Source organism: Aspergillus glaucus, assembly GCF_001890805.1.
Source record: "Aspergillus glaucus CBS 516.65 unplaced genomic scaffold ASPGLscaffold_13, whole genome shotgun sequence".
Taxonomy (NCBI): domain Eukaryota; kingdom Fungi; phylum Ascomycota; class Eurotiomycetes; order Eurotiales; family Aspergillaceae; genus Aspergillus; species Aspergillus glaucus.
Window position 1 is genome coordinate 225,108 of NW_019170465.1, and position 15,780 is coordinate 240,887.

Sequence of the window (15,780 nt, forward strand, 5' to 3'; positions counted from 1 at the left end):
GCGCCTCACAATATTCGCTTTGAGGAGCTGGTGGGAGAAGGCATTAACCCGGCATTGCTTCGACAATTATATGAAGAGGTGGGCATCAAAGTTCCCACGCTGCCTGTTGCAACAGGGGAACAGGTCCAATCAGCAGCGGTTGAACCCGCGTCATTCACCAACGGAGTGGGCCCCGCGCAAAGGCAAGGGACAGATTCAATAACGAAAAGTCCAAGCGATTTACAACAAAGTCCTGTAGGACGTCCCGCCTCTGCTTCCCAGTCAGACACCACGAAGCCAATGGAGCGCAAAGAGGTCATCGCTCGTATGCTTGCAGCAAAGGCTGCCAAAGCTTCTGGTCCGTCTCCGTCGCCTCAGGATGTTGCCAAGGAAATATCAACAATCCCCAACACAGTGATACCGTTGAGTGAAATATCTGGCAAGGAAAAAGAAATCCCTGTCAGAGAAAAAAACAAGGCTCAAACTGAACTGGCAAGGCAGCGAATTGAGCAACTTAAGAAGCAGGGCTTGATGAGAAACCAGAAAACACAGCAAGACCCCGCTTCCCAAGACCAGTCGCCGCGAACTGCCGCTCCACCTCCAAGCATCCCTATGGCAGGGCAGCATCCATTACCTGAACGGCCTCCCGAACGTGAGGTTTCTTCTGCTTGTCTTCCCGGCCTATTCATGACAGGGTCGGATCAGATTCCAGCTCCTGACCCTCATGCTACGCCTATTCAAAATCTTCCGCTTGATCCGACTCCGCAACCCCGGGTAACTCAACGCAAACGTCCTCGCGCATCCGATTTTGATGACATCAATGATTTTTCGAGAAAGGGTTTCAGTCATGGGGCGGGGGATGCGGCTCCCGAGGATAGGCTTGTGATAGACATCAGTGACGATGAGTTCTATGAAGAAAACGAAGATGATGCAATGGATCTTGAAGAACCCCAATCATTTGGGAATATTTCATCGTCCGACTTTCCTACGTCTCTGACCCCTCGGAATAACGACCAGGAACACCTTCGCCAGAAGGATATGGAAATACAAGCAATGCACCGCAAGATTGCGGAACTTGAGCAACGAAAGAAAGCTAAGCTAGATGTTAATCACTCTCAATCCCCTCGTGCTACCAATGCCTCATCTTTACCCATCACAAACGATTCGATGGACGCGGACCTCGAATCCGACGATGTCACTCCAGTGGAGCCAGCAATTGCGAATGAATACGACGACGGCATTGGCGTTGCGCTCGGAGCAGCGCTCATGGAACAAGCAACTTCCAGGCCGAATGGACCCATCACTGTCCCGCCGACGAAACCCCTCGCCTCGATGGACTCAACAGAGCTACAAACAATGCGCTCCAAAATCCTTCGCAAACAAACAATTGAATCGGGCCTTCCCGGATTGGACGCTGAAATAGCGAGTTCTGAGGCGAAGTTATTTCTGCTAAAGCAAGAGGAAGATAATACACTTTCAACAATTGCGAAGGGGAAGCAAGGACGTCGACAGCTTATCCGCGAGTTAGAAGAGTTGGGCATTGAAATCAATGGCTTGACGCTCGACGAGCTTGACGCAGCTCAACGCAAATTGGAAAGCGATGAAGCATCATTGCCTGCAGGAAAAGGTACGTTTTCTTTTGTGTTCTATCATTCAGCATCCCTTTGTTCTGGTTTCAATATCACGGCATTGGCGTGGGTTTACAAACTTACTTGCCTTCTCTAGCACCCCCCTTGGCACCGACTGTAAACGAGGATGATTTTCCCATGGCAGATATTCTTTTGCCTACGGAGAAGGACCGAGAAGAACCCCAGTCTATTGAAGAAGCAAGTCCGGCCGAGCAAGAACCGCAGGCGGAACTAGACCATGATCCGACCCTTTCTGCCGATCTCGAGCGGGAAGCATCGCATGCGTACTCCTCTGATTCTACAGGGTCGTCGATGGATGAGTCTACAGATACCTCTAGTGTCAGCTCCGACTCCGATAGCCAGGAAGAATCAGACGACGAAGACGTGCGTAGCCCTGGGCGTGATTTTGTTGAAGATGCGGAGAGGCGCGCCGGGGATGAGGAAACACAAAAGGAGACTCGCACAGAGAGCCACCCACCTTTCTCGGGACATGCGCCAGCTCCCGATTATGGCTCGTCGGGAGAAGAATCTTATGAGCCTGGTGATGTTGACGGAGATGACCGCATGTCTTCTGCCGAATCGGAGGGGTATGAACCACCAGAACCAGAGCAGGATTCAGGCTCAGTGGAATCTGAATATACGCCGCCTCCTCTTAGCGGGGAAGAACCCGAAGTGTCTCCCGGACCTCTTCCTGATCAGTCTCAGGCTGAGCCACTAACGGGAGATGTCCAGGAAGTGAGTGCGGACTCAGGTCATGTGCAGGTTGGGACCACTTGGAGATGACTCGAGTGATTCATAAGGCACGGAATAACTGACATGCCTTCTAGAATGCGCCGGAAGTCCAGGTCCCTGACCATAAGTTCACGCCGTACGAAAGCCCGCTCAGGCATTTCAAATCCTATCGCTATCACCCCAACTACTCTGATCTTGTTTCAGAAGGTTATCGTTCTCTAACTTACAGTCACGATATTGATTCCATGAAACACTTGTGCCCTTTCGAATCGGCAGGCGGCGTGTGCAATGACCGTTCTTGCGAATATCAACACTTTCGTGACATGACTCTAAGCGGTGCGTCGACAGACTTGAATTGAAACCGCATGCAGCATTTTCTGCATGCCAGCACATACTCTCCTTTCTTCCTTTCCTTTCTCCCGTCGCGTTTGTTGTTTTATCATATCCGATGCGTGGCCCGACTTCAGTCGTGTGGATGCTGACGCGCAGTTCCCAATGCCTGTTTACAGATGATAAAATCCTGGTCCAGATGGGGTCTCTCCGAGAAGGCAAAACCTCAGAGGAGAAAGACCAGTACATTGCTGGCCTGAAGCAAATCATCAATGACATGCGGCGTGACAAGGTGAAAGACTTTAACACCGTGGCGACAGAAATTGCCGCATACCGTAGACGCTTCCTTCACGATCCAACGCGGGTCCTGCCCTTGTAACAGGCTTCGATTTACGATATTCGGGTTCTTCGACGACTGATTAGCTGAGTTTTTGCTTCATCCTATCCATGAAGGTGAGCTGTTGACACTGTTGTCTGAAGTCAATGACTTGACGCTGCTCATGGGCACGAAGAGCTCTTTGTGTGCCGACAGTCGACTTATCAGACTACCACGTCTTTTTGATGTTGTCATAACATCATAAGCAACTTTTTTTCTTCTTTTTTGCCTTGTTCTTTTCTTTTCGAACGCCTCTCCATTTATGACACACCTGGCTCGTTCATTACTGGAACGAAGCATTTTTTCTTCGACTCTACATATTAGCAAGCGCGGCGTTTCTTCCTTTGGGTCATGGATAATTACACTGTTTATCGACCTTTTGCTACTGGGCATAAAAGTTGGTACACGGCAGAAAGAGAGAACCGACGGGAAATAAAGAAAAAGAAAAGAAGAAAAGAAGAATTTCGGAGCAGCGTCGACAATTCTATCGACCATAGGATAATGCTATAGTGTATAACTACTATGCTCGGCCGGAGCAAAAAAAGGATTGTACAGCATGGCGTATGGAATCTAGGGTACATAGCAATAGTGGTGAAATGTATCAACATGTTCGATTACTGCTTTTCTCAAAACTATACATTCTGCCCGTAAAGATATAGCAAGGTGCAGGCTCCAATCTTGAAACCATCATCGTCGTTTCGTATAAGCATCACTGGTGTAAATGCTATTTGGAGTCTCTGGTGCATTCAACCGTGTAACCCCCCTTGGACCGCTATCGAGGATTGGGGCAGTGTACTACGATGTGTTATGGATGCGCGCATTGAAGAGACAAAAGACTCCACGGGATCAACAGGGGTTTATTTCTGTTTATTTGGCCCCCAGACTATGATATACTCCGGATTTACTTTTAAGATAATAATAGCAATCTGATCACCGATGATTCACCGGTTCATTACATAACTAGTCGGGCGCTTAATAGTAAGTAAGCCACAAGTCACCGCCGTAAGGCTGACTTTGAAACATGGCATCGTGCAACGCGCGAAATAATAATAATACTACTATTATCATTGATGATATTAATATTAATAGGCTATTGATTATTAATTTCAAAAAGGGCCAAAAGAAAATAATCGCATAACAACATATGTAGTAAGTTAGCATAGCAAGGACTCGGCTAAGCTAGTATACTCCTACCCGTTTTGTATACTGGGCGCTACAGCACATACACAGCCCACCCCGTATACTCGAAAAAAAAAAAAAACGCCCGATGATGACATAGAATTCTCCCAGTGACTATTAGCTACCTAGCTAGTTTACCCAGTAAACACGAGAACACGAACAAAAAAAGTATGTATAGTAAATCAACAAGTCAAAGGAAGTAAGCGAATGTACCGCAAGTTCGCTGTGTATCTGACAGCCACACCCGCCAGAAAGGGCGGTGGATAATAAGTCAGAAACATTTCGATCGACGGCCGGGAATTTAGGAGAAATGCGGCTGGGATTCGATTTAATCTATGTATGCACTACTGTGCTATGTGTGCATAGTAGTGTATGCAGGTAGCTGGATTAGGATGGGATGCGGCTCTTTCTACTGACGACGTCTACGGAGGATGGATTTCTACGGATTTCTTTTAATGGAAAAAAATATTGAGTCAATAGTCAAAAATACATGCATTATAGCATAAACATAGCAATCATTCTCGTGACAGTGGTGATTATTATTGCGGTGGCTGTATCTCAGCCCCATTTGTTGTTTGTTGGTGGTAAATGCGAAAAGAAAGCATAAAACCGAGAAAAGCCGAAAAGAAAACAGAAACTAGAACAGAATAAACAAAACAATTCTATCGCTCAAATGAACCCGTGCAATCCCAAGACGTCAAAAATAGAAAGAAAAGATAAAGAAATTCCAAACTCCCAGACGCAAGTGCGTCTATGCTCGTGCCGTATTCGTCGTATCGTGAGAAGGAACCAGTCCGGTAATAACACAAAAGTAGTCAAAACATATCGTTTAAGCCATCAGGCGCAGCAGAAATCCTGCAGGTCAGAAGCGTTAACTTTCCTTCTTCCTTTTTGTCAAAGTTCTCATTCAAGGACGAATCGCGATGCTTACCTGTTCTTCACTGAACACGAGGCCTGCCGTTTCAAATTACTTGCCTGCTGGTATGCAATGGCCGCAAGCAACATGGTTGCACATCACACAGCGTGGCTGGACGTTGTACACCTTGGGTCCGTCATTGCATTGGCAGCAGAAATACATGTAGGTTGCGCCATAGTTTTTGATTCCGGAGTGGCCTCCTGAGCTGAGACCTTGGGCGAGCGAGAGGCCCGGGGTAAAGGTCGTGTTGTTTGTGATGGGCGCCATTGTGCGTAGTTGACTTAATGATGTTCCGGTGCAGCTCTGAACAGGAGTAGACGGGTAGGCGGGCAATTCGTGAGAGCAGCTGTGCGTTGTGTTGTAGTCTGAGGTGTTGACCTCAAGGTAGCAGTCGTCGCAGCGCATAGTACCGCATTCGATGCAAGTGTTGTGAAACTCAATGCTGTGAGGGCCGAACTGGCATTCGCAGCAATACCAGGCGTAAGACATGACGGGGATCGTCTGTTGACTTTGCGGACTTGGGTAGAAGGCTGAAATGGTGGAAAAGGCGTTGGAATTGCTCGGGAATAGCAGATATAAGTAGTCAATGAAGCTTTCTTGTTGTGTGATTGTGATTGAGATGAAGAACAAGAGACATGAGAAGGAATTGAGGTGGTTTAAATAATATTGAGGCATCCTCAAGGTCAACTCTGTCAGTCACCTAGGCAGTAATGCGCAGGCATCCAAGCCCCATACAACCGTTGACATTGGGTCCCATCAGAACGATCTTCCATTGGTCCCTCGTAGGGGGGTCCGGGCAATTGGTAGTCCAAAGAGGCTTTGCGGGTCATCGCCCTTGCCCTGAGTGAGCCCCAGTAGGAAGAGTGGGTGTGTCTAGAATACCACAGGAGTTCCTGAATCATAGACAGGATCACCGCCAAAATTGTCAGGCAGGTTGAGTCAAACCCATAGTAAGATACACTGAAACACCGTGGAAAAGGCGGTATCCACAAGGCACAAGGCTTGGACATTTGCCCATAGTCAGCGTGGTTCTTGCTGTCATCATCGTCATTATGCCCGGTCACGTTGCCCGAGAGCGAAAATAACAGGGGGGGCCACTATGTCATTTCAGGATTATCCGTTTAAACCGTTTAGAACGTTGATATTTATTTATTTATTTTTTTTTTTTTTTTTAACGCTCCATAGTGGTTGTTCATTATTGCATATTGCAGGAGTTCTGTGGGTGGTTAATGCCTTGTCAGAGCCTCGACCTCGTGTGAACCGGCGGGTCTCCACTTAACAGCCACAAATCGCAGGCAGACAACCGGCCCTCATCGTCGCGAACAGAAGACTAGAGAACAAAAAGAGAGAAAAGGAGTCATCGACATGAGCTGAAGATCTTCAAATCTGTTAGAATCTTGAACGCTGAATGGATCGAGAGAATCCTTCGAGGTGTGAATCAGTCGGACATCCCGTGAGTATACGAACTCGCCTACCGACGACATCAACGCGCATCGCAGATCAGGTGATCGCTGCCTAAGCCATCTATTTCGATAAGTACAAAGTACACGTTTTACTGTTTTGGGGTCCCCGACTCTGGAATTATTACTCACTCTCTCCATGTTTCATCTAACCTAAGAGAACATTTTCCTACTCAGCCACAGGTCTTCACCCCCCCCCGGTTTGCTCCTGGTAATCCATCCGTTTCAAATTGAGTATTCTCTTGTGCTCACGACAGCTGAAAATATGCTATACAAAATTGGCATCATGGGGAACAATAATAGCCCCAGTATGCTTATTCGCTTGTCTCAGATGTCAGATGTCAGTCTGTTCCTGGACGATAACGGGTTCATCGCGTCTTACAGCAACCAGCTCATTATCATACATACTCAAGGCTATTAATAAATCTATACGCTGCGAGGCTGGACGAAATACCAATTATAGTACGGAGTAAAGTAAGATGTGTTCTCATGCCCTGGTAAAAGAAAGAAAAGAAAATGTATTCGAGAATGTGAATAAAGTGGGTCGACTAAGTGAATTCCGTACAACATTTCAAAATGCTTACAATAAGTTGAAATGTAGCTCCTGTGGCGCAATTGGTTAGCGCATGAGTCTTATAGAACACTCACAAAACGTGATGTACTATGATTGAGGACTTCTCAAGGTTGTCGGTTCGAGCCCGACCAGGAGCACTTTTTTTTATTACCGTAAATTATGCCCTGGTTCGTATTATGCCGCTCAACCGACCGCCTTTGTAAATTTGTCCAATTTTTTGTCCGCTGAAGAGAAAATCGGTTGAAATTTTTGAGTATCAACAACGGTTATCAATTTGACAGGAACGAAAATTGATACATGGTCATTGGAAGAAACATTAAGATAGAGTCGGTCGAGCGTGAAAAACAAATCTCAAACGCGGTCCCGAAAGAGTTCGACTAAATCAGGGTTAGGGTTACGTCATGTGATTTTATGCAGTATTCCATTAGTAAGAATGTGTTAATGCCCAAGCATAAGCCCCCTACTCGTGACGTCTTCGTGAAGCTGTTTGTGCTGTTTGCACCTACTCCGTATCAGCGTTTGTTCCTGATCAATGCGACGACGCCCGTCAGTCAACCTTGGACTACCCCCCGAGTTAGCCTTGCTGGCTCTGTCGCGTATGGCAGTGGATGCGACATTTTTACACACTCATTCCCCTTTTTTGCGTCATATTTCGTCTAATTTTTCCTGTTCGGTTCATGAACAGTTTATGCGAATGCTTCCTCTTCGAAGAATTGCAGCCTAGTTTAACCATTGCCCATGGCGGCGGCTGGCCCGGACAGGCGTGTCAACCTCGCGGTTGCCAAAATCATTCCTCCCATCCTGTTAGGCATCGTGATTTACGCCTGCTACGCTGTCACCAAGCAACTATGCAGTAAGTCATATCGTCTCTGCTCTTGCATCGGAGTTATCCTACCGGGCCGCTTTTTGGACTAATCACATGGAACCCAAAAGTCGATTATCTGATTGATCCTATCCCGCACCATTACAATCGAAGTCCCCGGGTCGGCGCTGGTGCCGCTATTATCGCCGTTTTCTATGTATTGCTCATACCGGTACTCGTAACTTACTTGCGGCTCTTTTACAATGTCGCCTGGAACCCCGGCTTCCTTCCGCGGGGCGCGCCGTCCATTGAGGATCAGGACGATAATGGTTCCCGATCTTCGAACCGACATCATCGCAAACACCGGAGGAGGAGGAGCAGTCGGTCACGCGGGAGGACAACTGAGAAGACCGACAGAAATGACATGGACCCGGATGTCGAAGGGGGGTTGGATTATGCCGCTGGGGGGAAGGCGTATCCCCTGAACACGGGGGGCCTTGAGAGTTTCTACACCAAGGACGTGTTTATCTGTCAGCCCGATGGGAGGCCGTCATATTGTTCTACCTGTTGCCAATTCAAGACGGACAGAGCGCATCATTGTCGCGAAGTAGACCGATGTGTCCGTAAGATGGACCACTTTTGTCCTTGGTATGTTCCCCCCGTCTCTCTGCTACTATCAGTGGACGCTGACCATTAGAAGGGTTGGAGGTGTGGTCTCCGAGACATCGTTCAAGTTCTTTATTCAATTCGTCTTTTACACGTTCATATTCTGTACATTCGCTCTTATTGTCTGCGCAGTGTTTACTGCTGAGTTGAAAAGAGAGGAAGGTCGAGCGAATCCTCACTGGGCGGTTGGTATTGGATTGTAAGTCCTCGATTTCTGCTCGGTCTACCGGCGATCTGTCTAATATTGTGTAGGGGTGGCTTGTTTTGTTTATTCACTTTTGGAATGACTATCAGCTCTCTTCAGCTTGCCATGCTGAATCTTTCAACGATTGAGAACCTCAACCGTCGATCTGCTGTTTGGACGTTGGCTATCCGTATACCGGACCATATTTTGAACAAGCTCAGCACACAGTGGGCTCCGACGTACCGTACTATTACGTACCCCCTGCAGCCCGTCCCCTCAGGGCCACAGGCCGCTCCACCTCCGGCAGACCCGACGACCGGAGAGCGCCATGTTTTTGCCATTCTCCAGACATTGCCTGGAGAGAATCCGTTTGACTTGGGCAGTCCTCTCAGGAACCTTCAGCAAGTACTGGGATACACCATCTTCGACTGGCTGCTCCCACTCAAGCACAGTCCTTGCGCGGATCATGGCAGCCTAGAAAGCGCATTCGTCCTTGGACCCGTCGTGACTCGTCTAAAAAAGGAAGCCGGTCTTGAGGCATCTGCTGAAGGAGAGGGCTCTGAATCAGGCAACAGACGATCAAGGCATCACCGAAAACGAGGGAAAAGCCGACGGCGTCACTAATACTTGAGCGATCCGGAAATATATCTTCAGCTTGCAAATAACTTGTTGCATTGTTTTGTCATTCGATTTTCAAGCGCGCAAGGCCTATTGGCATGGAGTGGAGTACATGGAGTTGTCTTTTATCCTTTGGTTATACCTCTCAGTACCAGATTCTTTGCATATTCATTACTTTATCAAGTTTTAATTTCAAACTTTGAATTGGTCTTCAGGATACAAATGTTCATGATATTTCCCCAAAACAAAACACGACCAGACCAAATCCCATCAAGGGAGAGTAACGCAACCCTCGCACTGTTCATGAGAACATAGCGAACATCTCTCCGGGCACAAATGAGGGTTGTTCATCCCCTGGCAAGTGCAACAAACCCACCACCCGGCCAGCGACGGCCGTACCATATTGACGGGATGATCATGTTCGTCGAGTGCGCCACATCGCTTGTGTCTGTTATTGGACTGTAGCGTCGCCGGTCGTCTAGATGCGGTGGCATTTCGTCGGATATTGCTTCTGTGTTGAGGTTGAGGACGTTGAAGAGGGGTATGAGATTCTGGTGGAGGCGGGATCAATGTCGATATCGTTGTTGGCATTGTGGATTCCATCCGGGACTAAGTGGTTTGTTTCTCACTATCGAGCGAGGACTTTGAGACTCGGCTAAATTGGTATTTATTGTTTGACTCTTCGTTGGAGATGTGGATGTGGAGTGATTAAATTTATCCAACTCTTCAACTACATTACTTCATATATATACCCTGCTTGTACACCTCAGACAGAACCGATGTTATAATAATGTCAACCTGAAGGGTAGTCAGTAAAACAATTAGGCAGAGAGCATTTGCTGTCTTGTGTTTTCTTTTTTTCTTTTTTCTTTTTTTTTTTTTTTCTTTTATCATCTTATTTCTCCATTCCCTTGGATTCCTTTTTATCCGCTCTCGCCACGTTGTTTGTTTGTCTTGATGCATATATATACAATAATCATAGTCATACAATTAAATCAAATTTGTAGCTGCACGTCTGAATGGCCATCAGCTTGTCATAATAAGTCAGTCAACCAGAATTATTCCATATAGTTATGCCTGGTCGTACTCGTATGGTTGCCTGGGGTTTATCCATCAGGTAGCCAATTTTCTAACCCTTCACATAGTCACAGGACCCTCAATACTACGTATATCATACATACATGTGCATAGAACTTAGGCAAAAAGAGCAGAGATATCATGCATCCCTACAAGTATGCAGGAATGGATGCATCGATTATCCCATTTCCCGTGCATATGCTCCGATAGATCTAGCGTATCGGATATTAATCTGCCATTATTTGCTTTTGGCAGAGGGAGGAGGGTCTGGTGGTTTCTACCTGTGGGCTTGCATTGGATTCGGGGTTTGATGGTATGGGATGCGGCTGGATGTGAGGGTGAGGGTGAGGGCAAGAGTCAGGGTGAAAGGGCAATGAGGCCCGGTGTGTTCGTATTCTGACCGTGAGACAGAAAGAGACACGGAGAAGAGCGATAAAGTCGGGGATCTGATGCATGTTGTTTGCGATTCTTCGTAGGATAAACTGCATTCAGCATCGTTGTACGAAGCATAACTGTTGAGATATAGTGCTGACATATGCACTGATACCGGAAGCAATATCCATGATTTTCGTGCCCCCCCTTTTCAGACAAAACTATCCATATATATGAAGCAGTAACGGCGTTGAAGAGGTGCCCCTCATACTCATGATCTCCGATATTCACTTCTAGGACTGGCCGCTTGCTATTGTCTCTGGCGGAATGCCATGTCCGTATGCTAACTGACTCGCGAGATGGAAACCGTGCTTCGGGCGGACGGAGGGAAGCAAATGCATCAAAAGCAGACATCTTTTTACCTGATTGGTTGCTCCGGTGAAGGAGGAAAAACAATAACAGAAGTGGATAAAGTCATAACAAAGACTTGCTCCATGTACTCCATCAAGCACGGAGTTGCCTCGGAGCTTCGGGCACAAGTACAACACCGCGGGGCATGTCAACATTTCGGGCCGGCCGTTTCAATGATTTCTCTGAGACGATCAGAGAAAAGTCGATGGGATCATTTAGCATCAATCCCGATTGCCACGTCTTGTAGAATGAGTGGTTCGTTCGTTCCCAAGGAATTGCTAGAGACAGCTTTGCAGAGTTTGCGGTGGAGTGATTGATGGGCAGTAAACGGCAAGGCTGCATATCCGTAAATTTGGTTAAACTTCTTTCCAATGTCCGCGATAGGCGTACAATGGGCATTTCCCGTATGTGCTCTCCGTTTTGGGAACACATCAAGTCATCTACCACCCCACCTGTACCTCCAGAGGGCTCCTTTTGCCCGCGATATTACCCAGTGATGTCATTGTTGTTCTTTGTCCTTCACAAATATGACTCTGTCGGCAGGATTATAGACGGGATCGCATACAAAGAGTACTACCGTCGTGTACTTGTACCCTTTTAGGAGTGGAACATCCGGAAGACTCCCGGGTACGGAGTACTCCGGAGAAAGAGTTGCCTGCGATTCAAGAGTCTCCCCGTGTCCTCACGTTGCAATGTTCCGGAATACTACAGAAAAATTATTGTAGAGTAGGAATCGAAAAGAAGTTAGAGTAACTGGACAGGGGCAGTGGGGATCGAATTGCTTTGAAACCACCGGTTACTGACTTGCATTACTATTTGTTGTTGCATGATTGCATGAAGAAACGTGCCGATAGAGTTGCGGAAGACGCAGTATGCGATCCGTGGATGGGGAGGGGACGGATTCCAGCCGAGCGACACCGGCGGTCCATGGATTATTGTTGTTGTTTAGTATATAATTGCTATATAGCAAAGCGAGTCTTGTTTGTCTCGGGATATTCTTACCTCAAACGCTGGAAGCAAAGGTCCGGAAGCAGTTGAGGCCTCTGGGGTTTCGAAGGCGCAAAGAACAATTCGAGAAGGAAAAAGAAAAAAAAGAAAAGTAGAGGAAATCCCTCGCGTTGCGTCACTGTGTACATTTATTTATCACCGTTGCCATCTACAAATCTTGTACAATTTTACAGAAAGCAAGAGAAAGAAGGCCGGTTCCTTTGATTTCTTGACTTTCCATAAGCCTTGGTCTTTGTGCCGAGTCTGAGTTGAGCCTCTTTTTGCCCCCCGAACTCTCTTGACGCAACCTCATCTCGACCATCGATTGCCCGACATTCCATTATATTTGTGCCCTGCACATCATCTTTTTTTCTTTTTCTCCTTTTTTATTTCTTGTCTCCTTTGAATTCTTCGCCTCACTTTGTCGGGCTGTTGTTTGCCCAGTGCCCATATATAACTGTTGTCAAATCCATCGCATTCAGTGCCACGATGTCAACGTCTTTTCTATTTACTTGAACTACCTCTACAACCTCCCAACTACTGCAGTGCTCGAGTAACCAAATCCAATCCAACACGTGCAGCTGCAGCCGTTCCCTGCAAGAAAACCAGGGTCCATTATGGGTTCGTCTCCGCGTCCTCGGGCCATGTCGCCCCCCGACAAGCGTGTGATCGATCCGATGCGGGCGTCCACCGGAACAATGCAGCCCAGCGCATCCTACAACGAGTCCTACGATCCTTCTACCAGTCGCCACGGACGCAGTAGCAGCCAATCCACCGCAGATATCCCTTACTCAAATTCCTATGATCCTCGATTAAGCCGATCCCGACTCGAGGCTCACCCCGTCTCCTCTTCCTCCTATCGAAGCCCGGACCAGTCCACCTCTAAATTGCGGACTGAATATGCCATCCGTCCCCGCCAGCGGAGCAGCACCTCTGCTGTGGATGGTCGTCATCCTCCTCCGTTGAGAGCCACCGTGTCCCCCAACGTACAGAACAGAGCTTCTCCTATCGTCACGCCGAGTTATGGTCGGTCCTCCAGTCCTTGGACCTCGGACCAGGGGTATCTGGTACCAGCATCGCCCCGTCATTCACATCGTCGCTTGTACTATACAAATGATGCTAGCCGGCTGGCCCGGCCGCGGAGAAGACACGGGGGATATCACGGCGAGCGCAGTAGTCGACCAAGGTACCCTACTGTGGAAAGTCTTCGTCAAGGGGACTTCGCCGACTGGGGTTCTTACTCCTACACTACCCAAGAGCAGATGGAAAATGACCGGATGGATCGCCTGAACCGCGGTCGTGGGGCCCACCGCCACAGCCGCCCTCTAAGCTTGACCGGGGTGGAGGGCCACTATATACCGTCATCATTGAAGAATGAATCACGTCCTCACGGGCCCCCTCCATCGCAGAGAGGGTTTGACAAGTTGGAAGGGCGAACCTGGCGTTCAACCTACGATAACGACCTCGAGTCGACCGGCTTACGAGCGTCCCATGGGGCTCCAGTAGCCTTGCACCAGGATTGGGACGATGGCTACCATTCCTCTTACCGAGATGGTCACTACGATGATGGCCATTATGACGGCCACCATGACGGCCATCGCCACCGTCGTCGACGCCATCGTCATCACCGTCACGACAGCCGCGATGATGACTACCGATCATCGAGGGGCCACAGTCGCACTGACTCTGCTAGTGGATCGGTGGCAGGCACTGGGGCCGGCCTGGGCACAGCGGTTCTCGCTAGCGGCTACGAAAGTGACTGGGCCGACTACCCTTACGGATATGACCACACTAGACATCATGGTCGATCCGGTCGGCCGTCTAGACGGCACGAGACCGACGCGGATCCCTATACTTCTGAAGATGACCTCCGTGCATACCAGCGTGAGTCGCCCGCTCGTGGTGAATCACCGTCGGATAACGGATCTCAGCCCTTGGCGATCAAAGCACCACGTTCGCGCAAGACTTCACGCTCGCGGACCCATATGCCAGAGGGCCGCCACTCCAGCCGACATGTCTCGAGCAGCAGCCAGGAGGACTTCAAGAAGCCAACGGAGTCAGAGCCACAGATCAAAGGCATCTTGAAGCCCCCGCGGGAGAAATTCCCGGAAGACCCGAACCCGGTGCGGCCGGGCGTGGCACCCCTGAAAGACGATGCTCAGAAGAAGGGCATTCCCCTGGACGCACGTTGGACCAGAATTGACCGCCGGCTGGTCAATCCGGAGGCCCTGGAGGGGAAAGATCGGTTCTCGATCACGGACGAGCAGCCCGACTGTGTGTTTGTGTTGCGGGTGCTGACGAAGGAGGAAATCCAAGCGTATGCCATTAGGACGCATGAGATTCGAAGTAAGGGAAACCTTCCCCCCCTGTTTCTCATACGAGGCTAACCAGACTGGTCAGGTGAGCGAGCTCGGAAATACCGAGAATACCGCGAGCAACGACGGAGTAAGAGGGAGGAGCGTCGACGGTCGGGAGAGGAAGTGAGCGCGGATAGCGAAGATAGCGCGGATAGCGAGGATAGCGACGATGAGGATGAGGACAGGGAACAACATGCGCTGCCATCGAATCAACAGAAAAAACCTCACCTGGACCATGAATAAACCAATTATGAATTCATGATTATGATTGATTGCCACAGTCCTATCATCTGCATCCAACAAAGAAACCGTAGCACAATCCCTCCAAGAGAGACGACAATAATAGTCAGCTTGTACCACCCAATCCAAGTCGGCTCATGTCGTACATGTAATCATTCAGGAGAATATTAAATTGAATGTGACCTATAGCTGTCATAGAAGAAGTGCGTTGAATTAACGAGTAATCGTATCCCCCCAGACTCCGTACGGCGCAGCAGATAATACCAGAAGATGGACATGATCCATGATCAATCACTGTCACATGTTGATCGTGCAACACTCCAGACTTCTCCGTATGGAGTATTATCGAGGTAGCACGAGTACGACAGCATAATAATAGTATTACACCGTAATCAAAGCAATAGCAGCGCTTACTATGCGGTATTTATTTTACATTACTATTACTCTCTGCTTATTGTTTTTTACTTTTTATGCTGTATCAGTGAGTAATTCATTTCAATTTCCAATCTGACATGGCAAACATGACTGCGGCATAGAGGAAAGAGTACGAGTACGGACGGACGGAGTACATAGTAATAGTAGGCAAACTAGCTGCCTACAATAACTACTCAGTATGCGATGAATAATGTTTGCTGGGCCTAGAGCGTTAGCCAACGGTTTTCTTTCCTATCATATCCTAGTTAGTCTTAGTTCAATTATGGAGAGTGCATGAGGGCTAAGAGCAAACATATTCCTCCGTACGGGATACTCCGTACATAAGTGTCCTCTAGAGTAGACTCGGCTATGCACGCCCGCTCGTGCGGTTGCTCCAAAGTACATATAGATAGCTAAGCTAGTTACGTAGCGTACGGAATATTCCGTAGCTAGTTGTTAGCTACCTTTTGCGTAAAGT

The 15,780-nt window shown here is 48.3% G+C and overlaps 4 protein-coding genes and 1 non-coding gene across 5 annotated transcripts; 4 read left to right on the forward strand and 1 right to left on the reverse strand.

Annotated features, from left to right (window-relative positions):
- Positions 1-622: 622 nt before the first annotated feature.
- ASPGLDRAFT_48365 (uncharacterized protein) lies at positions 623-3,097 on the forward strand. Its single transcript, XM_022546886.1, has 4 exons — positions 623-1,606; positions 1,705-2,369; positions 2,435-2,675; positions 2,849-3,097. Exons 1-4 carry the CDS (start codon positions 667-669, stop codon positions 3,046-3,048), a joined length of 2,046 nt encoding a protein of 681 aa, XP_022399724.1. The 5' UTR covers positions 623-666; the 3' UTR covers positions 3,049-3,097.
- Positions 3,098-4,953: 1,856 nt separating this feature from the next.
- Positions 4,954-6,100, reverse strand: ASPGLDRAFT_443149 (uncharacterized protein). The gene is made up of 2 exons (XM_022546004.1): positions 5,156-6,100; positions 4,954-5,079 (listed from the first exon to the last, which is right to left on the reverse strand). The coding sequence occupies exon 1, from the start codon at positions 5,813-5,815 to the stop codon at positions 5,192-5,194; it is 624 nt and encodes a 207-aa protein (XP_022399725.1). The 5' UTR covers positions 5,816-6,100; the 3' UTR covers positions 4,954-5,079; positions 5,156-5,191.
- Positions 6,101-7,200: 1,100 nt separating this feature from the next.
- On the forward strand, positions 7,201-7,311 carry ASPGLDRAFT_t103. Its single transcript has one exon. It is a non-coding gene; the product is annotated as a tRNA-Ile (tRNA).
- Positions 7,312-7,912: 601 nt separating this feature from the next.
- ASPGLDRAFT_128937 (DHHC family palmitoyltransferase) lies at positions 7,913-9,450 on the forward strand (the record flags this gene model as incomplete). The annotated part of the gene is made up of 4 exons (XM_022540844.1): positions 7,913-8,027; positions 8,108-8,624; positions 8,677-8,841; positions 8,895-9,450. 4 exons carry the CDS (start codon positions 7,913-7,915, stop codon positions 9,448-9,450), a joined length of 1,353 nt encoding a protein of 450 aa, XP_022399726.1.
- Positions 9,451-12,501: 3,051 nt separating this feature from the next.
- On the forward strand, positions 12,502-14,751 carry ASPGLDRAFT_48370 (uncharacterized protein). The gene has a single exon (XM_022546887.1). The coding sequence runs from the start codon at positions 12,909-12,911 to the stop codon at positions 14,676-14,678; it is 1,770 nt and encodes a 589-aa protein (XP_022399727.1). The 5' UTR covers positions 12,502-12,908; the 3' UTR covers positions 14,679-14,751.
- Positions 14,752-15,780: the final 1,029 nt, after the last annotated feature.